We start from the raw sequence: 21,741 nt of genomic DNA, 5'->3' as shown, positions 1-21,741 counted from the left end.
TAAAGATCTGTGTTATTCTTGGGGTAATCCTTACACAGTCAAAAGTCACAGAATCGTCAAAAGGCACAGCATCATCCAAGTTCAAAATTCTGGTAAGTTTTCTATTTCAACCCTGCAGTATTTTCAAACAAAGTGAAGATTATGTTTTCGTCACAGGGAAAAGAGAAGCTGAGAGTTTCCCTACGTCAAATTAGTGTAAATAAAACAACCTTGAAGAATTAACAAAGTACCCCTTAAGTTGTGTTAGATAACCAATTTCTGAAGATGGGTATTTACCAGTGTATTAACATGGCTAAATACTATGCAGAATCTCAGATGTGTTAATATGTATTTATGGAAACAAGAGACATGTACTTTTTATTTATTTATTTTTCGAGAGAGAGAGGGAGAAAGCCTATGCCAATGGGGCAGGGAGGGGCAGAGGGAGAATCCCAAGCAGGCTCCACACCTAGCATGGAGCCCAACCAGGGCTCAATCTCACGACCCTGAGATCATGACCTGAGCCAAAAGCAAGAGTCAGTTGCTTAACCAACTGCCTCATTTAGCTTTCAATGCTCTTTGCCACACTTGCGTTTTCAGAGGTCCCTCTGCTTCGGGACACACCAGTTTTCGAGGTTCTTCATTTTCCCTTACCGAAATCATTCACAGACCCTTGTGCAACACGTTACTGAGCCTTGTGCTCTCTTTAAAAAGTTCAAAGAGATGAGAACTTCAAACAGAAGTTACTCCAATGCTTACAAATTTTAAAATGTATTATTGACCATTTTAATTGCAAATTTTCTAGATTGCTTTAAAAAGAACAATTTCGTAGTTTAGTCCAGAGTATTTAATGCAAGACACCAAAACCCCCAAATGCACAAGCTACACTGTCTTTAATTCATTTTTTACTTTGCTCCAAGATGATAAAATTTCCAAGCAGTTGGTATAAGGACATATCATTGTAATGCAATGGCGTGACATTTGGACAATGTCTGGAGACATATTTGATCGTCACACTCAGGTGGAGATTGCTACTGGCACCTAGTGGGTACACATCAGGATTGCCATTGAATATTCTACAATACACAGGACAGCCTCTCCTTTCTCCCTACCCCAACAAAGAATTATCTGGCACCAAGTGTCCACAGTACAGCTGTTGAGAAAAACACATCTAGTATGAGAAAAAAAAAAAAAGAGTATCATTAAAATTATTTATTCATAATCACTGCAATGTTTTCCTTTATTAATCCCTTGGAATGAATTACTCTTACTCTCTACTTCAAATACTCCAAACATTCACTCAGTAGAATTTTGTAGATCTGGATTAGGTCATCCCTTCTTGACTTTTTACAATACAATGAAGGGTAGACTCATCCAAAGGCATCATGTCTTGGGTTGGAAGTTACCGTGGTTTGGCTACACTTTGAGGCTGGTGTGGCACAAACGGGTTGAAAGTGAAGGAAGGGTCACCCTTGTAGAGTTGATGGAGGCAAGGACTGGGGACAGGCTGCTTGGAATAGTTCAAAGGTCTTTGGCAATTGCATCAGTGTCCCAATCAAGAAATACTTAGTCCAGGATTTTGTCCCCACCCGTTTCCTGGAATGATCTGTGTTAGTTCACACAATGTTGACTATCTGGTGTAACAAACCACCCCATAATCTCAGTAATCTCAGTAGCTCGATACCACAGGTGTTCTGTAGGGGTTTCATTTTTTGGTTTTGCATTGGAGTGTGTGTAGGTCTGTGTTTCATGCCTCAGTCCTGCACGGTCCAGAGAGCTCTGTAGGCAGCTCATCTCCAAAGGGTGACCCCCAGGCTAGGCGCCAGAAAACTTGGTGACATCTCTCTTCCCGGCTTGCAGATAGCTACTTTGCCATGGCCTCATGTGATCTTTTCCCTGGGAGTGCACAGAGATACGGTGTGTCTTCCCCTTCCTGTAAAGATACCAGTGCTGTTGGATCAAGGCCTCAATCTTATGACCTCACTGAACCTTTAACTCCTTAAAACCCTATCTCCAAATGCAGCCACACTGGAGTTCGGGGCTTTAACATATAAATTTCGGGGGAACACAATTCAGTCCATAAGAGCTCACAACAACACTAGCAGCAAGAACAACAATAAAAAACTTACCTAAATAAGAGTATACAAGTATATTGCACTGTTTTTAAGGTGTTTACAAGGTCACCAGTTGGAGAGGTCATAACGTACATAAACATGAGAAATTAAGATCTGCATAAGAGTAGACCCTTGCATCACAAGAAAACATATCAAATCAGAAATATGTTTCAAAATTGTAAGATAGGTCATTTTAAAACTTTCATCAACTTGATTATTCAAAACTTACTGAAATTACTTATTTTAACAGGTTTCAAATTTCCTTTACAGTGCCAACAGACAAAACATAGACTTACAAAATAAAATGTGAAAAATGACAGAAAAGAGAAATCCGTGTATTATGAATAAGCAAAAAAAAAAAAAAAAAGCAAACAAACTCTGAATTACAAGAAGCAAATGCTTGTTGGATAAGCCCTGGGTATTGTATGGAAGCGCTGTGTCACTGTATTGTACACCTGAAGTTAATATTACACTGTATGTTAACTAACTGGAATTTAAATAAAAACATAAAAAAAAGAAAAGCAAATACCGTGCAGCTCTGCAGTCACTGCGTCCCTTTCCCCTAAAATCAGGATTAGGTTTTACTTTGTCCTTAGGCACTTAATTCAAAAGGATAAGAAAATATTCAATATTTTGATGTTCAAACAAAGAAAATAAAGTAACCTCTGTATCATTTTGAGAAACCCTAACATCCTATAACAAATGCATTTTTAATTCACTTCCGTATGACATGTGGGATTTAGTTGCCAGTACAGAGGCCCCGTGGTCCGGTTTCGAGACTGTTCTCACTGACTTAGTCCTACTATACATCACACTATTGAGAAAAATGGTGATATGAGTTTCAGAAGCATTTTGCATCATATCTGAGATAAGATACATTAATGACATAAAATATTATCTTTACAAAGAGGCATAAGACGAAAAAGAAACATAGGGTATTTGGGGCTTCAAGGGTCTTCCTGTGGGAGGAGCTTCCACTTCACTGAAGGGTCAAGTTCCTCATCAAAGTCGTCCAGCTCCTGCTCCTTGGAGAGCTCCAGGAAAACCTGAGAGGGACAAGAAAGAAGGAAGGATGTCACGCTGCCTCCTGTAGCTCCGAGTGAGTGCAAAGCGTATGCACACGCTGTACATTTGCGGCCCGCGGATGAAACAGTCACTCACACTGACCCACCTGCTCCAGGGTGGACTGGGAGAGGCTGTATTCCTCCAGGTCGAAGCTCTGTTTAACTGCAGAAGGACGGATGGATGTTAGGAGTTCATCTATTTTTTTATTTGGAGAGTTTTACCAAGTTATGCACAAAATCTACATACAAATAGATTTTAAACATGAAATATAGGGTAATAAATAGTCTCGGACTAAATACTGAAAGACATGTGCTCGCTTGGGCAGCACATATGCTAAATATGGAAAGGCAAATTCACCCTGTGGTCTTGTACCAGGACGGAAATAGTCTCCCATTGTCTTAGAGTTTGGGCAGGGGAACACCAGACTGGAAAACAATGTGAGTGGTCCCAGACCACCCATGCAGGGTGAATGGAGAGACGGTTCCCTCTGCGCTGGGTCACTATGACATCTGCCTTCGCTCTCTCTGCTCTGCTCTTCGCTCCGCCAGCTGACTTAAGAGGCTTTTTCTGGTGGTTTCCACCAGTGGTAGCTCATGAGGAGGCACAGGGGAGAGGGGAGATCAAGGCCTTTATTCCTTCACTCCCTCCCTGACATCAACTTTGTTCCTTGATTGAAAGTTACTGCTTCTCACGAGGTAGATTCTACTCCTGCGTTCCAGCCACTGCTTTCTTTCTTAGTCCCTTTGGACCTGAGAACAGCAACACTTCTGCTGTGTCTAGCCTTGGGTCATCGCACTGTGCCTTGCCCTTTGGCAAACGGTTCCTGCCTAAACCAAACTTGGTTGAATTATCCTACTTTGAGCTGACCATCTGTTATCAATGCGGACTGTGATTAAGACCCCCAAATGAGCAGATACATAAAAGGAAGAAAATAATGAACGGAGAGGTAAGACTAGAAAGCAAAGGTTTCTTGTGGGCAGTTGTCAGATTGCTGTGGCATTTCCTTTCTCTGCTCGGTGGACAGAGGATATGGGGGGATTGGCCTGCTATCTGGGTACATGGGATTGGCCTGCAATCTGGGGACATGGGATTGGGTGTCTCATGTCTGGGAACACATAAAAAATTGGGGACGGTGATGGCCCTGTACTTTCAGAGTTTGGAGAGGCCAAAACGCTGCATTCAATGGGAGGTCCTCCAAGAGATCTCTTGGACAGGGAAGGGAATTCCAAGAAGTGGCCCAGGGGCTGCAAGAGACCAAGAGACCAAGAGAAGAAGGCATCACCACCCCAGACTGGAAGCTTTAGTCCGAGGTTACAGATGGAAGGGTAAAGGGAGTGTTCAAGGAACTCCTTGATGGATCAGGGGGCCCTGATGCCATAGTCTGGTTCTAACGAGCAAATCAAGCTTTGCTCTCATATTATCTCTTCTTCCCTCTCCTTACACTCCACACTGGAGAGGCTCAAAACATCAGCATATGAGCAGAGGAGGGAATAAGATAAGAAAGAAGATAAGACCAGCCCTCCCACCTCCCTAGCTTCAAGTCTCCAAATATTAAGCAACTCTGACCTGGGCTGAGAATGCAAGGCTGGAGTTCTGTTGCAGTTTGCAATACCGCAAAGCAATCTGAAGCTATGGGAGAATGAGTCTACATAGCAGGACACAGGAATAGTCACAGGTGTTGTGCTATTGTGCTCGCACACTACGGGGTCTAACTCATTCAATAAATGTGTTGCGGCTGAGAGGGCAACTGTGTCTCACCTAACATTTGGAGGGAAAAAAAATGCTAACTTAATTTCCACCACACAGTGGGCAGAAAACTGTGATAAAAAGTTAGGTTTTTCCCTCAAAAGCAGAACTTCAGTTTTAGCAAATGAAACACAGCAGAAAGAATCTGAGGTGGGAGGGAACATGTTTAAAAGCAGAAACATTAGAAGGCTCTGAAGAAAAGGCTCACTGTGCTCGAGGGACTTAGCCTCCCTGGTACATCTCCCTCCCTGCTCCAAATTGGTCATAAAACACTTCATGCTGATCTGAGTCTGTTGTGGGAATCCTTCCCACAGGAATGATGCAAAACCGGTCACTAGGCTAGAATGGCCACTGTGAAAAACGGTCACATGGGCCGTAGAGCAAAGGTGACCATCTATCTGGGGCAATGGTAACCTTGTATCAAGCAGAAACATCTCTCTAAGAACTAGAATGTCTGGGGCTTCTAATGACAGACAGGTGACATGTAAGAAAGCAGAGATCAAGGAGACGGGGAAAGGGATGCTTGGGTGTTTCAGTTGGTTGAGTGTCGGACTCTTGATTTCAGCTTAGGTCTCGATCTCAGGGTCAAGAGTTCGAGCCCTGTGTTGGGGAGGGGAAGGTGTTCAGCTTTTTATCAGACTTCATACACTGGTGTGATACACAAAATCAGAGCCCATGATAGATCAATGCCGTATACATAGATCACAATCCAAGAGTCTAGAAAGAGTAATGGCTCAGCCCACCTCAACGGAGAGGGACCTCCTTAACATCTAATGCAATCTAAGAGTACATACAAACAAAAACAAATGTCTTTTTTTAATATATATATATATATAATGAATTTGTGGACACTCCAGCCCCCAATGCCAATGATCTCTTCCCTCCAGAGCCTCACGCAATTAGGACAGGATTTCACAACCTTGGCACTAATGACACTTTGGTCTGATGCTTCTTGGCTGTGGGAAGGGAGTGACCTGTGTGCATTGATGGGTGTTCAGCATCATCCCTGGCCTTGATCTACAAGATACCAGTAGCACCCCCCAACTCCAGCCCTGGTTGTGACAACCAGTTATCCACAGACATTGCCAAATCACTTGTGGTTGAGAACCACTGGATTAAAAGTCTTAATGCTTTATTTCTGATATAACAGCACAATTTCATGCCCATGTACCTCTTACACTGGTTTTATGCAAGATTTGGATTTCTCTGTTTCCCAGAGTCCTAGCTCTAAACAGTCACTCTTACCTATCTCTAATTTGAAGAAAGCTTGCGATAAGGGGCGCACATCCTCAACAGGCAACTTATAGACCATCAGGGAGGAGTACCTGGGGGGAATAGAGAGGGAGGCTGAGCTCCAGGTTTCAAGAAGACAACCATTGATGGATGCCTGTCTAAAAAGCAGCAACAATGTCACCAACAATTTGTTTCAATGGAGGTGTCTGCAGAACCGCGGACAGAGCGGTAGTGGGGATGTTCTTTAATCAACAAAAGGTCACTTTACTCAAGCAGAAGCAGGAGGGGGCTCCCACAGTAAGGCTCCCTTTTATTCTCCAGAGGAATGGGAGACAGAGGAGACCAGCAGCACTTGCACCCCAAGAAGGGGAGAGGCAGGATTACTTATGATCCTTCTTTAATGAGAAGAGAATAGCATCTAAGTACAAAGAACTAACTTCACCTCCTGGCTCCACTGCTAGGATTTGGCATGATCGAACCCATCTGAGCAAGTGCCATTACCGATAATAACAAAAATGCAAAGAGCTCCCACTCACTGGGCTTTGACTGATGCCTGGCACCGGGTCTCGGCTTTAGACAAATGGTCACATGTAATGGGGATGGTTTTACCCTCTAGAAAGGATCCTGATGACCTAGGTCCATGTACACATCAAGACCTGGCACATGATAGAGCTGCCAGGAATATGAATTCCCTTACAATCAGTTTCCAGATCAGTACTTTGCTCTCTTATTTCCCTCCTGCAGAAGGAAATTCCCTTGGAATTGGGCCTTTCTCTAATAATTAATTAATTAATTAAAAATAAATAAATAAAATAATAAATAAATTTAAAAAATAAAATAATAAATAAAATAATAAAATTGATAGACTAATCTCTAGTCCATCAATTAATTAAATCACAATTACCATAGAGTTTTAAAAAAGAATGATCGAGTAAAGCTTTTATTTTTCTTTGCCATAACAGAAAAACAAAAAGATGAAACAAGCCAACATCTGTGTTTACCTTTCCTGCCGAGCAGCCTGGGGGAAAAGACTCAGAATTTCGCAGTGGAGGGGCTCCACCTGGGTGGGGGTCTTCACCTTCATCTCTAGCAGATAATCTTTGCCAAATTTGCTTTTCAGGTGTTGGATGGAACCGATACATCTGGAGGTAGGAGGAGGATGTAGTCAAGCAAGAGAAGGAGAAGATGAATCAATTGCCGGTGACTCTGAGCCCTGGGAAGCCAGGGCCATGCAGAGCGGGAGCAGCCCCAGCCCCTGACAGGGATAACTCTGTGCAGGGAAACATCCTTTGCTCAGGGCCCACAGGCACCCACCTCAGCCTTCCCGACACCATGATGGCCACGCGGTCACACACGGCCTCGGCCTCCGCCATGTAGTGGGTGGTCAGGAGGGCGCCCCTCTCTGTGTCTTTGAAGGTGGCCCGGATCGCCTGCCTACAGTGAGGTCAGGGCCAATGTTAGTTGGTGGGAATGTGCCAGGTACGATGAGAAGACTTCTCAACTAGTGAATTCAGCTTAGACAAAGAAAGGAGTTTTGGAGGGACAGCAGTCATGGAAATACCCAAACTACTGTGTAGAGTACACCATTCAGAACATGGCTGGGGCTGAAGGTAGAAGATGAAATTGGGTAAAAGGTCATTTAGAAAAATACTGAATTCCAAGGATATGTGTGAAGGCAGTGGGAAGAAAGACAGAAAACGGGGAGCACTTGTTTAAAAGCATGATAGTAAAGATATAAACCCTAAAATACAGCAGATTTCAGAATCATTTTAAAAACTTGGGATTTTCTTTCCTCATAAGAACTGTGTATCAGGCTCCCAGCTCAACGGAGAGTCTGCTTCTCCCTCTCCCTCTGCCTCTCCCCCTGCTTGTGCTCTCTCTGTGTGTCTCTCTCTCAAATGAATAAATAAAATCTTAAAAAAAAAAAAAAAAAGAACTGCATATCGGGTGATGCTGTAGAAATTGGAACTGAGTAACAGACTGATGGGGTTGAGTATAAAAATGGGCCATGCATACCCGAAGATCTATGATGAAAACAAGATTCTCAAGAGTATTAGGCAGTTAGAATGATCTTTTCCTCCATAATAAAAACTGGCTGTGATAGGGCATCAGATTTTCCCCCTTAATATTGCATTTCCTGATAATGTGTGGTCTTTTGCCTTATAAACAATGATTTGGAAGACCAGTTGTTATAGGACTAATAAGTTCACTTAGGATTACTCAGGACGTCTCCTCACCACATTTGCTGCTGCCCCTCGGGGTCCATGCCGGTGGACGGCTCGTCCAGAAGCACCACCGATGGGTTTCCCAGGATGCTCAGCGCGAAGCACAGCTGCAACGAGAGGAACAGCGAGTCTGGCACCGACCTGTGGGGTGCGCAGAGTGACACTGAGTCCCCTCTTACCTTCCTCTTTATTCCCTCGGATAAGACCTTCACGGGCAGCTGCAGCTGGTCCTGCAGCTTGAGCGCCTCCGCCAACCTGAAGGAAGCAGAGTGAGTCAATCCACATTAACCCCACACTATGGGGAATGCGGGGGGGGGGGGTGGGCAAATCAGCACAAACACTATAGTAGAGACATTTTAAAAAGAGTATTCTGAGTGATCAGAAAATTGAAACTGCCTAGGATACTTCAGGAGGCTTTCATAGTGGTCAAATTCCTATTTTTCAATGATGTCTTTCCATATTAGGAATAATCAATAACATTTTTCTCTGCAGGCTTAACGTGAGAGAATACAACACTCCACTGGCTTCTTGATAACTACGTCTTCTCCCACAGGTGTGGAGTCATTGGTTAGAATCTCCCTTCCTTAATTCTCTGTAATCATCATTCCTATTACACACACCCCCAGAAGAGAACAGGTGTGTCTCCCCCCACGTACTGTGTGATGGTGACTGTGGCGTCCCCTTTCTTCAGCCCTTTGATGGCGGCAAATACCTCCAGATGCTCCCTCACTGATAGGTTGGGCCAGAGCACGTTCTCCTGAGGACAGTATCCCAGGAACCCGAGGGAGTCCCCCTCACTGTTCCCTGTCAAAATCACCTGCACAAAAAGTTCATTCCCACATTCAGTCCAAACTTGTGTATACATGTGTATGGGCACATGAGTGCATAATTCAGTGATGTCCTCCTCTTAGACACAAGTCTGCCAAGATGGTGAAAACTCAATAAATCAAAAGGAAGATATTCCACACTGTCATATCTCTCTGTAGAGTTTATTTCCAAGTCTATGACCTTGGTTGGATTCAGGGTGGCTTACTTGGTTGTTCATCGTTTGACTTCCTTCACTGATCCAAACATTCAAAGGATTAGATAGTTGTTGAGGATTGTACTTCCCCAATGTTAAACTTGCTATAATTATAGGATCTGTTTCACAAGTTTACTATGAGCATTAATAATGGCAGTGGTTCTCAAACAGGGGCAATCTTCCTTACAGAGGATATTTGGTAATGTCTGGAAATGTTTTTGGTTGTTACACTTGGGTGCTGCTGGGATCAAGTGGACAGAGGCCAGGAATGCCGCATAGGACAGTCCCTCACACACAAAAAATGACCTGGTCCAAAATGTTACCAGTGCCAAACTTAAGAAATCCTGAACTAAGATAATAAATGAAAAGTCCTTGGCACTAGGCTGGCACATAGGAACCAATAAATACTAATAAATAGCCTTTATTATTTTTATGAGCCAACCACTGTGCTCTATGATAATATTAACAGATAATGTGTACCAGGGCTTACTATGGTGCTAGAATCTAAGCATTTTATATGTTTTGAATTACTTTACCCTTAGAAAAACCCTATATGACTCAGGTATTAGTTTTATCATCCCCGTTTCACATAGGAGAAAACTAATATGTGCATAGATTTAGAAACTTGCAGAAGGCCACACAAGGTAAACCTGGGGGTTAACAATGGACTCTGCCTTCAGAATCCAAGCCCTTGACCTCAACGCTATGGTGTCTTTCCCCAGTACAAAAGAAGAGAGAACTAGTTAACATGGGCTCACAGAGTTTTCAATCTAGACAGAGAAATGGAAAATAAAAACAAGTAGACGTGTACAGGGATGAATTATAGACCCTGCTTAATGTTTTCAAGGCAATAAATGCAATAAAGAATAAAAAGGGAAGATCCAGTGTAGCTATGAGCATAGTCAGGGAAAGTCCTTTTGGGGAGGTAAATTTTAAAGTGATGAGAAGGAGGTAACTAAGTACAAAGCCGAAGGAGGAACACTCTAGCCAATGGAAAAATAACCCGAAAGGTCCTACAGAGGGACGATGACCAAAGGCCAATGTGAGCAAGGGGTGAGCAGAGCCCAGATCTTACAGAGCCTTTTTTGGCCATGCTAAAGATTTTGGATCAATTCTGACTGAAGGATGATAAGCAGGATAGTGACATGATCTCAGCTGCATACTTTAAGAACGGCTCTGGCCACTGTGTGGACCAAGAGGAGAAATGGAAAGACAATTTGGAAACCTCTGTTGCAATCCATACCATTAGACAGCCTCTCTTCATGGTCACTCCCTCTGCTCTCGACCTTCTGTCAAATGTCAGCAGCAGGTCCTCCTCAGTGTTGTGGTCCCTGCGGACTGCTGGCCATCATTCATACAACTTGACCCAGACGTACCGCCAAGTGGCATTCACATACCATTCTAGTTTTTGAGTACGAATTTAGACTATTTTTTTTCCTCTAATCTATGATCTCTCTTTTCTGAATAAATCCTGGATCTTGGCAATTCAATTCAACAAATTCTCAGGATACATAAGTCAACAAAAATAAAAAATAAAAAAACCCAAAGATCTCTGACCGTGAAAAAAGCTAATGTTCAGCTTTACTTACCAAAACATTTCCTTTAAATGTCACTAATTTATTTCGTTCAATAAAATATATGGTGTAGATAAGATAGAGCCCTCTTCGGCACCTAACTATTTTTTGGCATTAAGGAAAGACGTATTTAATTAATCCTCTTCATTCCATGCATAACTCAATGGATTCATAAGAAAGGATCATTTATGTATTTTTAAGGCTGTCCTCAATGTTCACGGGTGAGAGCTCGTTCTAGGCAGCATTAATGACGATATTTCTGTGTGGTTTACTGACCTGCCCTGCGGTTGGGTTTGTGTCTCCAGTTATCATCTTAATAGTTGTACTTTTACCAGCTCCATTGTGTCCTAAGAGCCCTATAACTTCACCTGAAAGAAGTAAGTATGCTTAGAATTATAACTTCAAATAATTACAATAAACATAAAGGCAAATACTATTGGAGGGTTCATTATGTATCAAGCTCTTTGTCAAGTGCACAAATGCGTTAATTCATCTCTTCTTCACACACACACCCCTAAGTGTTATTACTGGCTTCATTTTATAGGCAAAGAAATTGAGGGGTAAGCAGGATACATAACTCCCCATGGTCATACAGCCACTAAGATGCTAAGCGGGAACTGAAATTTTGATCCAAAGTCTGTTGCATTTCACAGACACTTCCACAAAATGTGCTCTTTGTTAGAAGGGAGACTGCAGGGGCACCTGGGTGGCACAGCGGTTAAGCATCTGCCTTCGGCTCAGGGTGTGATCCCGGGGTTATGGGATCGAGCCCCACATCAGGCTCCTCCGCTAGGAGCCTGCTTCTTCCTCTCCCACTCCTCCTGCTTTGCTCCCTCTCTCGCTGGCTGTCTCTATCTCTGTCAAATGAATAAATAAAATCTTTAAAAAAAACAAAAAAAAGAAGGGAGACTGCACTGCTGTGCCCCAATGAGTTCCCACCCTACATTCCCTATAGTGAAATTAATAATATTACTTCAAAAGCTATAGCATCCTTCTTAACAGAAAAACTCCCTCTTTTTTTTTTTTTTTCTGTTCTTTTTTGTTTGTTTGCCTGTTTCAACAGAACACACGGAATTGTCTTGTTAGGCAAAGAAAAAACAGTTATCACAACTGAGGCTTTTAAGCAGGGGGGACCTGCGTGTGCCTGTGGATGAGCGGGCCGCCTTTCCTGATTTTCAACAGACGGCCCCAGATTCAGGGACTATTATTCCCTCCCAATGACCTCATCTCGGGAGGTCAAGATAGCTCCGCCAACAGTTAAAACTACCGTCTCCAACCTTTTTTAACACAGAAAGAGACATTTCTTATGGCCACTTTTTTCTTCCTCTTAGCAAAACATTTTCTCTTTTTGCCCGCATATTCCTTCCGTAGACAGCTAGCAATGATGACAGGTTTCTGTAGAGACAAGTAAGTAACAATGGGGCTTTATTCTTACCTTGAAATGAGTGAGTGTGACATATTCCCTCCAACCACATTTTTCCCTGTACGGAATCATGACTCAGACAAGTCCTCCCCCCAGAAACTGCTATTTGCAAGTGAGCTCTCCCAATCTATATTCCCGCAGGGAAATAACATCTGCACCGTATCGCACAATCTGTGCTTGCCCTTCTCAGAGAATAGGAATAGAGACATCCACCAAACCAGTAGGACTGTTAAGACACACACGCACGCACACACACGTGCCCACACGTACACAAACACACATAGACCTCGGATGGACTCTCTCCTCTTGCAGTAGGCTTTACTCAGTTCATAAAACTCACAGTTAGGTTTTGTAATGTGTAGCTTTTCTTACCCAAACCACAACCCTGAAAAATAAATTAACAAGTACGTCTCTGCGCATATGTGTGTCTTTTTCCCTTGTTCTCCTATCTCTGCGGACATTGCATATTCACTGAAGTCAAGTAATGAGCTACGTGTATAAGGACCAAGGAACCACAGGACCAAAATATTCCGATGAACGTTTTTAGTCATTCTACCTCATCAAAATCTGCAACAGTCCCAGCATTTGTGGTTCTCCTTCTTTCTATCTGAACATCTTCATCCTCTCCTTCAGGTTCTTCTGGGTTTGGAAAAATGCCACTGCTTCTTGGAGAAATTCTAAAATCAAAACAGTGTGATAATCACAGGTTTCCAGTTGAAAAACTTGTAGCAAAAATAATGAGCTTTCTGTAGACTGCTCTCAATTATGTGAATAGATTCGCTGTGAGTACAACATAACCCCCATTTTTCAGCTCTGTGCCATCTGCCTTGCAAACAGCCTGGTTCCCATCGATGAGTCAAATAATGCTACTCTCGCTTTTTGCCTAGGTTTACTTTTCCTTGTTGGTTGTGACTTAAAAAAAAAATAGATAAATAAAACAGGACACATTCTCTGGCAAAAGATTTTGGGGCACAGTTGTGTGAGAAAGGCATCTAGGAACTGTAATTTTGGCATAGATATTTTGGAATTCTGAAGACTTTGTGAGAACTGTGGATTGAAACATTTGGAATTTGAGACACACCCCAGAAAACTGAGGATACATAATCACTAGTAAGTGTCACTTCTTAGGAGTATGTGTCAGAATCACTCTTTCCTGACTGCGATCCATCCAGTTCTCTCCTTCATCACCCCCACGACTGATAACTGCTGATTCTCATCTCCCTCCTCCCTGCCATCACAACTTGCTGCTGTCCCCTGATTTCCTGAAACATGGCTGTCATGTTGTTGCAATCCTGCCCTGCCACCTACTTTACACTTGACCTTGATTCATATTTTGTGAGTTAGGCGAGGTTTCCAAAACACACCTGTCTTGATTTCCCATTATGTAATTTACAAAATCTTCCATATGCTTCTCTACTGCAAAGCCCTCCAAAATTAAGCCTTAAATTTTCCATTATCTTCCAACACAAACCTTCAAGTTCTTTCCAGCTATTTTCTCAAATCTATAGAAAGGTGGCATTTATATTAACTTCTGTTCTTTTGCCCAGACTACCCTACCTTTCTGGACTGGCTATACTTACCAATGATTTATCTATACTGGCCCATTATTTTAAAGATTTTTACCTTTCATATATAACTTCCTTTTAGAATGTCAGTAAAATTATGGTCATTAAAGTATCATGAATTATAATAATTTTGTATACTACACAATTCCTTAAAAAACAATCCTCTGCAGTAATTTTTACTTAATTAACGTCAGCATTTTAAAATGCTTTTAAACAATGAATATTAAAATAAAACATGAAATTGTATTTGAATTTTCTCAACCTGAACACGGGATCTTTTCTCATTGATTTCTTCCTAAAGTTCACTTCCAGACACCGAAGAGCAAAAACGAAAATGCAAAAATGAAGGTAAGGCTAAGGGGAGAAAAAGACAATTAATATTAGAAATCACCACGAAAACAAGTTCCATGTTGGAATTTATTTAAGGAGTTTGATCATATGTACAAAGATAGATCTGATAGCATTTTGACAAGTTTGAAAGACAATCTATTTACTATCTAATGAAACTCTCAGAGCTAGATTCACTGCTCTTCAGAGAAGCTGTGACAGACAAGATAGTAGTAAGTTGGTACCAGGACTATTCATGCCATTGAGAGTTTGGGCTCTACACTCCATGTCAGATGATTATTATAAAGATAGCAGTCCAAATTTTAAAGCCTGTGTGTGTATGTGTGTGTGTTGCTTCAGATTGCATTTTGAAGTGCCAAAATTAAACTTTTTAACTTAATGCTCAGCCTACGAATGTGTCCCCCTCATGCAAAAACACTTAAATGCAAATGTATTCTTACTATCAGCAGTGCCAGAAACACAATTTGCTGTTCTGAAGTTCCTAAATAATCCATGGAGTCAGGAGAAATCTGTAAAATGAGGAAAAGTAGGTTTAGATGAACCTATGTCTGTTCTTGAATCTCATCTCAGGTGTAAGATACATTAATTTCGTTTAAATGACTTTGCAAGTGTTCTCTTGTGCAACAGGTAAAAGTAAATTTCCGACTGCACTATGTGTCTTCCTTGCTTCCAAAGTCACTCAGTGACCTCCTCTCCTGTGCTGGACTAGAGGTTGCCATGCTTTTAGAACACTGGGGGTCAGCAGGATTCGCCCTGCTAGGAGAATCCCGGGTAGTGCTGGAAGTACCCATTGAAGCCATGGGCAAGACTTGTCTTAAGACAAACCCTCTCCCCTAACTTTTACCTGCCTTTCTCCCTACATCTGTGCTCCTTCTCTAAGAGCCCTGGAACCATTACATTGCTCTGTCCCTTGTTCCACGCACTCTTAAGAATAATCACGACAACCCCTCATGCTAAAGACAAAGCTCTTCACCTGGAGTTTTGCACGGTTTTCATTAGATTTAAACACATGCATAATATACATAATACACAAGCATAATACATAAGTGCATGATTTTCATTAAATTCACAATACATTTTGAAACATCCCCCAACTCCTTAGTAAATAAAGAGTAGAGAGCCAATTTTGTTTCTTGAGCTTTATTTCCCAGGACTTTTTTCTGAGCAATGTTAAGCAGACATAGTAAATCTCTATCACAACCACCCATAATCATCTAGAAAAGATGATTATGTTTTTCTCATTGAATGGTTTGCCAAGACCCTGACATTATTTCAAATGATGTTATTCTCCTACATGCCTCGACGACCCACTTCCAAAGACCACATCCAAAATCACCTTTAGGCCCCCTAATCTTTGCCCTGTCTACCATGTTTAATTTTTTCAGTTTCCTTGCTCTACTATCCTTACTCCATAATTTGGAGTTGGTGACTCCAACCCTCCAACTCTGCCCCTGTCTCACTGTTCATAACCCTCCTCATTTCCTTAACTTTGTCATTCTCCAGCTTAGAATCCATGGTCCATTGCTACAGTCCCTCCTTATACAGAACCACTGCTCCATTATCCTTTTCTTTGTCAGACTCACGGGGCAAAACACTAATCCTGATTGAACCCAACTCCACCTGCCCTGAACTGCATCTGGCAAGGGGACTACGAGAAGAAAAACTATCAGCTTTGCTGACTGCACTTGGAAAGTAGGGCAAGGGGTCTTTTAGCACTGCCTGTCAATTCTACTGACCTTCTTTCTGAAATAATTTTTCATATCTTTTCCTCTATCCTCACCACCCCAACGCCCTGTTCACCTCACTCTAAGTTGATAACTTCATCTCTTTCCCTGAGAAAGTGAGATAACTCAGAAAAGAATCATCCATTTTACTACCATCAAAGCCACTAAACTATCTGCCTCTGGCTATGGTCTTGATAAATAGATGGAACGATCCTGCTTAGATGGAAAGCAACCTCTCTGCTTGGGCACTATATGATGTTTGTTTCTCAGCTATTCAAGGAGTTGGCTTCTTAAGTAGTTCATGTTTGTCTTTTTATGTAAAATTTCTCTCCTATAAGCATGTTACCTCCCTTCTTAAACAAAAATGTATTCTCCTCATTCATCTACTTTTCCACCTCTGTTACTCTTTTCAGTGAAACTAGATGTTGGTGTCTCTACCCCCACACTACTTCCTCATCTCACTGTGTCTGCTAAGCTCACTCTTGTTAGGTTTGGTGTTCACTCATTCCTTGAATTCTATCTGGTTAATATCACCAATGACTTCCATGCAGTTAAATCCAGGGGTCTCTTGTCTCAGTCATCAACTTTCTAGACCTCTCATTTGATGGTTGAATCACTCGCTCCTTCCTGAAATATTCTTTATTGCCATCTGGCACGTATCTTTCTATCCAGATACTTTAAGTGTTTAAGTAGAGTTTCTGAGATTCTGGCGCACAACAGTCCCCCACTTTTTCTCCTACCTCATGAGCTCCTCCTCAACCTGACTTGCTGACTCTTCTTCTTACCAATCTTTAAATCTTGGAGTCAAGGCCAAATCTTTGGCCCATTTTTTAGTCTAACTATACTTACCCTGTAGGTTATATTACCTACTGCCATGGCTTTAGATATCATTTATATGCTGATGGATCTCAAGTAACCACATGCTGGATTTCAGACTCATACATCCTACTGGCTATTTGGCATTTCCCATTGCATGTCCATTAGGAAGCTTAAAACCAATATGTCCAAAATTAACAGAAAAAGTACACCTCATTAGCCTCCCAGTAGGGTCATTTGTCCCCAGGAGAGAGGGTTATCATGAGAACTATAAAATTCCACTACTGCGGAGCTGCCCTTGACCTTCATGAACCAAGGCCGTGCTTTTTATTGAATAACATGACTCTTGCCTGTGGTAAGAAAATGATCTTTCCAGAGACAGAGACTTCACATTTTGTAGATAAGGACTCCACCTACATTTTTTACAATATTCTAGGCTATCTCCAATGGCCACGCATTTCATGACCTGAGGACAGGCGTGAAATTACTCACCTCAGAGAAAATGAATAGAGAACCAATCAGTGCAAAAGGCGGTATTAATATGGTGCAGAGAAATAGCCCTAGAAACCCATATTCATTTAGATCCGCAGCAACTATCGAGAAGATGGTGATCTAAAAAAAAAAAAGGTGCAGCTTAATTTCACTAAAGCATAAAAAATCTGAATTTTAGGATGTTTTCCAAGAGGGTAGGAATTTATCTTGTAAATGTTCTCATTTTCAGCTTTCCCCTCACAAGGCAGGACTGCCACCATGTTTTTTTCTTTGCAACACAAGATTGTGTCAGAATTCTGTATTTGATTGACTATGCCATTTTTAAGATACACCAGGGCTTCTCAAACTCAATATGCATGCAAATCAGTTGGAGTTCTTGCTGAAATTCAGATTCTCACAAGAGGGTCTTTATCACACATTGGTCAGTATTTTTCTTTTCTTTTCTTTTTTCATTTCATAGGAGGTCATAGACACCTGTTTAGGTTTATACGTACCAGTTATTTATTTTCACAGCTGCATAGTATTTGAGTGGATATGCAAGAATTCAACAATTTTGCCTTCAGAAATGTGTTGTTTCAATTTCTCTGCTTCTATACATAATGGTCTACATAACTCCTTATCTGTTAACAGTCTTAGTCCTTATTTTTTTTTAAGATTTATTTTATTTTGGGAGAAAAAGAGAGAGAGAGTGAGCATGAGTAGAGGGAGAGGGAGAGAGAATCTCAAGCAGACTTCACCCTGAGCATAGAGCCCAACACAGGGCTCGATCTCACAACCCTGAGGTCATGACCTGAGCTGAAACCAAGGGTCTGGTGCCTCACTGACTGTGTCACCCAGCTGCCCCAACACTCTTAGTCTTTTAGGAAAGATTCTGAGAGGCATAAATGCAGGTTAAAATTTACATGGATTCACATTTTCAACAGTTACTAACAGACTTCAAAAAGATGGTAACAGTCTATGCTCTTACAAACATGAATGGGTGTGCGTGTTACACCACCTCACTGACACTGGGTGCTATAATTAATTACTGTAGGTGTCCTTGTGTTATTGCTGCTATTAGGTGGATAGCTACATAAGTTTACTATGTCCTATACTATTTGCCATTGGTTTTTAGTAATTTGTCCTTCCTGTGCTTATACTTTTTACTGGGCATTTTTAAAGGAACTGTACAGGGTTTTCTTAATTCATGCAGTTTTCCTCTGTTAGTTTGATAGCTCCTAATAGTGAACCATCATTGCAATCTGAAATAAATCATACTGGACTATGCCTCTTCTTCTTCTTTTAATTTACTTCTGGGTTTGCTTTGTCATCTTTTTATTTAGAGAATTATCTTTGATTTTCCAAATTAACTTATCAATGATTTTCTTTTTCACTCTTTCTTTTTTTTTAAATTTTATTTATTTATTTGTCAGAGAGAGAAAGAGAATGAGCACAAGTAGGAGAGCGGCAGGCAGAGGGAGAAGCAGGCTTCCTGCTGACCAAGGAGCCCGATGCGGGGCTCGATCCCTGGACCCTGAGATCATGACCTGAGCTGAAGGCAGACTCTTAACCGACTGAGCCACCCAGGCATCCCTATCTTTCTTAGGATTTGTTACTAAAATTATGTTCACTTTATAAAAGGAACTATTACACTTTGTGGATTTTTTTATATGAATATGTTGTAACCATGATTCCCAAAGTTTTGCAATCTTAATGCATGTTTAACAGAATTCAGTGGTCCCTATCAATGCTTTTATAGCATATTTAAAATTTTTTAAATTCTTTATTCTATTTCTTGATCAGATTAATTTCATCCTTAAATGGCTCTCCTTCCCCCGCCCCCGCTTTATTGAGATATAATTGACGCATATGGTTTATAAATATTTTCCCCATCCCATAGGTTGCTCTGTCATTTTGTTGATTGCTTTGTTTGCTATGCAGAAGCTTTTTAGTTTGACATTGTCCCTCTTGTTGATTGTGCCTTTAAAATATATATTCTTAAAATGATTTAAAACTGATTTAAAAATCAAATAATATACACTGTCTGCATACTTACAATTAAGAAGAAAAATGACCAAATACCACTATTCTTTCTCCCATTGCGAAAAATGAATGAAATCACATATGTCAAGAAAACCAGAGATGAGATATATCCAATACTACACAAGATCTGAAAATAGAAATATAAAGGTCAGATAAGGTAAACACTACCTAGGAAAGCATTCATACTTAAACCTCAACTTTCCAAACTATGCTATAGCAAAGGTAATCTGAAGTTCTTTAGTTTAAGATTGATAATCTCATTGCATTCTTGAAATATAGTCTAATAAAACTATCTCATAATTTTTGCCACTTACCTGAACTAATAGGTTCTGAATTATAAATATAATCTCATCTGGGCTAAAAACATAATCCATTATTTGCATCAGAAGGAGGATCAAGAAGTAGAGTGGAATATCCACCAGCGCCTGGCCAAACCAGTAAGCAGAAGGGTAGAGGCCTGAAATCCGTAGCTGGGAATGAGCTTTCCTCTGGGCAAGATAAAGAAGAATCATCAAAAGTGAGGAGCTGAGGCTCGAGAAGTTGCAAATATGTGGTCACAAAATCATTCATTTTTTTCTGTGTCCCTTTCGTATATTATGCCGATTTAGTCAATGGTACTGTTACTGGCCACACTCCTCCTTCCGGGGGATGGATAGTGCTCCAAACCACATGGTGACCTCATCGTCCAAAGGAGAAATGCAGTAATGTAACCAGCTCACATTCTTTTTCAACAATAAGCCAAAATGCTGTCGTGAGTTGGTTAGGACTGTTTAACTGACTAACTTCACCACCATCTTAAAGCGACCAGAGGGTCGGGGCTACCAATAAAAATCTAAGCGATAAACCAGATGAAACCTGCCATTCCCTGTTAGCTGATGATACCTCCTCGGCTGTCCTTCCTGAGGTCTCATAGTTGTTCAAGAAAAATAGCACTTTCTTTGTATTTGCCAACCTTTTATTAAAATGCTTAATGATGCATTGTTTCAAGCCCATAAATTAGGTGCGCCACCTCCATATAAATGTACCGTCATAGCGTGGAGAAGGGGTTTCTGAGTCATAACAACATGCAAGGGCTTTGTTAACTCTTCTTACTTTATAGTCGCCGATGCTGCCCATCGCAATGTAAGGAGCGAAACAGGCTGCCACAGGTATCCAGAAGAAGGCGTTACCCAGGTACCCATGCTCGTAAGACACGTGCTCCTGAAATCATGCAGAACACACGAGCTGCTGGCGACTGGACGTGAGGTTCCTTTGTGCTTAATCTGAACTAAGTCATTCAAATATGTGAATTGGTGCTATGAAGAACGTGGGGGAGCCCCCACCGCACCCCAAATCTCTATAGCTTTCCAATAGTGTGCAAGAGGCACTCCACAGTTCTTGCAGCCCTTTCTGAAGAGGCACAGAGGTTACCGAGGTTAACGCGGGGGCAGAAGTTGTTAACTACCTGCGGGACGGCCACATCAAGCAGTGAACAAGGGAAAGGGGAGAGAGCTTGAAAGTGAGGGCGTCTCCGCAGCAGGTGAAGGGAAATTCGGCTCTACATTGCATCTTCCTCTATACAAGGGACTGGCGTCAAAAGCTAAACACTACCCAAGACCATCACACAGGTCACCTAGGCTGTGGCGGCCACATAGGTAGAAGCGACAGGTAGCAGATACAACAAGAGAAAGCAGGATGTCTCCAGAGCACCAGTTCTTCCTCTCTTCATCTCTCCATCTTTCTTCTCTGCTTCCAACCCCAACAGTGGAGAAAAAAGGGGGTATGGAGTCCAGAGAGAGGTTGCTCTCTCTTTTCTACTCTAAGATGTTAGACCAGAAAAGGAAGGGGGGGGAGGGCAAAGCCCGCCACTGCCCACCCACCCAGTCCACCCCTGTTAGGCCATGAATTGACCCTGCGGTGTTTGAATTGGCTAGGAAATTGAAGTTTTGGACAGCACTGGAATAATTCTCAATAGTAAAGAGTGACCAGGGAGCTGAAGAGTATGCCCACGGTGTCATTTCAAGAAGGCGAAGGGAGATTCAAGATGGCACAATGATAGAGCTGCACACTCTTCCCCACTGTGGAAATTCTGACTGAGGATCGGGGCAGGCCTGGCAAACTATATTTTAAATAAGAACTGCTTCTAGTTCAAATTCAGCCTGTCTGCTGACCTAGTCAAAGCTGAACGCTCTTTAATGGAAACTTGATGCGCTCCTAAGAAAAATAATACGAACAGCAATAGTGATAATAAGCGCAATTTATCCAGAGCCTGTGGTTTTCTCTGTTTATGCGCCTTACTGCTTGTCTATAACTCAGTCAACTGGACCTTGTGCTCACATTGCCTTATTTATTTCTTGAGAAAATTTTGTGATGACGTTTTTGTCTGTATTTTTTCCTGTGGATTGCTGAACCAAG

The 21,741-nt window shown here is 41.7% G+C and overlaps 1 protein-coding gene across 4 annotated transcripts in view; it reads right to left on the bottom strand.

Moving 5' to 3' along the window:
• Window positions 1-1,176: 1,176 nt before the first annotated feature.
• The window catches only part of ABCA9 (ATP binding cassette subfamily A member 9), a 59,917-nt gene continuing 39,352 nt past the window's right edge, over window positions 1,177-21,741 (bottom strand). For 3 of the 4 annotated variants that reach the window (XM_087854184.1, XM_045814055.2, XM_045814058.2), the window contains 17 exons: window positions 20,440-20,547; window positions 19,662-19,835; window positions 19,361-19,474; window positions 17,326-17,445; window positions 14,734-14,802; window positions 14,208-14,299; window positions 12,937-13,057; window positions 12,235-12,352; window positions 11,234-11,325; window positions 9,019-9,179; window positions 8,542-8,617; window positions 8,375-8,469; window positions 7,452-7,571; window positions 7,139-7,279; window positions 6,150-6,229; window positions 3,265-3,320; window positions 1,177-3,139 (listed from right to left, as the gene is read on the bottom strand). In XM_087854184.1, the coding sequence (XP_087710310.1) occupies window positions 3,041-3,139; window positions 3,265-3,320; window positions 6,150-6,229; window positions 7,139-7,279; window positions 7,452-7,571; window positions 8,375-8,469; window positions 8,542-8,617; window positions 9,019-9,179; window positions 11,234-11,325; window positions 12,235-12,352; window positions 12,937-13,057; window positions 14,208-14,299; window positions 14,734-14,802; window positions 17,326-17,445; window positions 19,361-19,474; window positions 19,662-19,835; window positions 20,440-20,547 (1,836 nt within the window). In that variant the 3' untranslated portion in view covers window positions 1,177-3,040. The remainder of the gene's footprint in view (window positions 3,140-3,264; window positions 3,321-6,149; window positions 6,230-7,138; window positions 7,280-7,451; window positions 7,572-8,374; window positions 8,470-8,541; window positions 8,618-9,018; window positions 9,180-11,233; window positions 11,326-12,234; window positions 12,353-12,936; window positions 13,058-14,207; window positions 14,300-14,733; window positions 14,803-17,325; window positions 17,446-19,360; window positions 19,475-19,661; window positions 19,836-20,439; window positions 20,548-21,741) is intronic. The other variant, XM_045814056.2, reaches the window with a different exon arrangement.

The sequence above is a fragment of the Ursus americanus genome, chromosome 23 (genome assembly GCF_024610735.1).
Source record: "Ursus americanus isolate L20-20 chromosome 23, mUrsAme1.1.p, whole genome shotgun sequence".
Classification (NCBI taxonomy): Eukaryota; Metazoa; Chordata; class Mammalia; order Carnivora; family Ursidae; genus Ursus; species Ursus americanus.
This window is presented reverse-complemented; position numbering and strand designations above follow the sequence as displayed.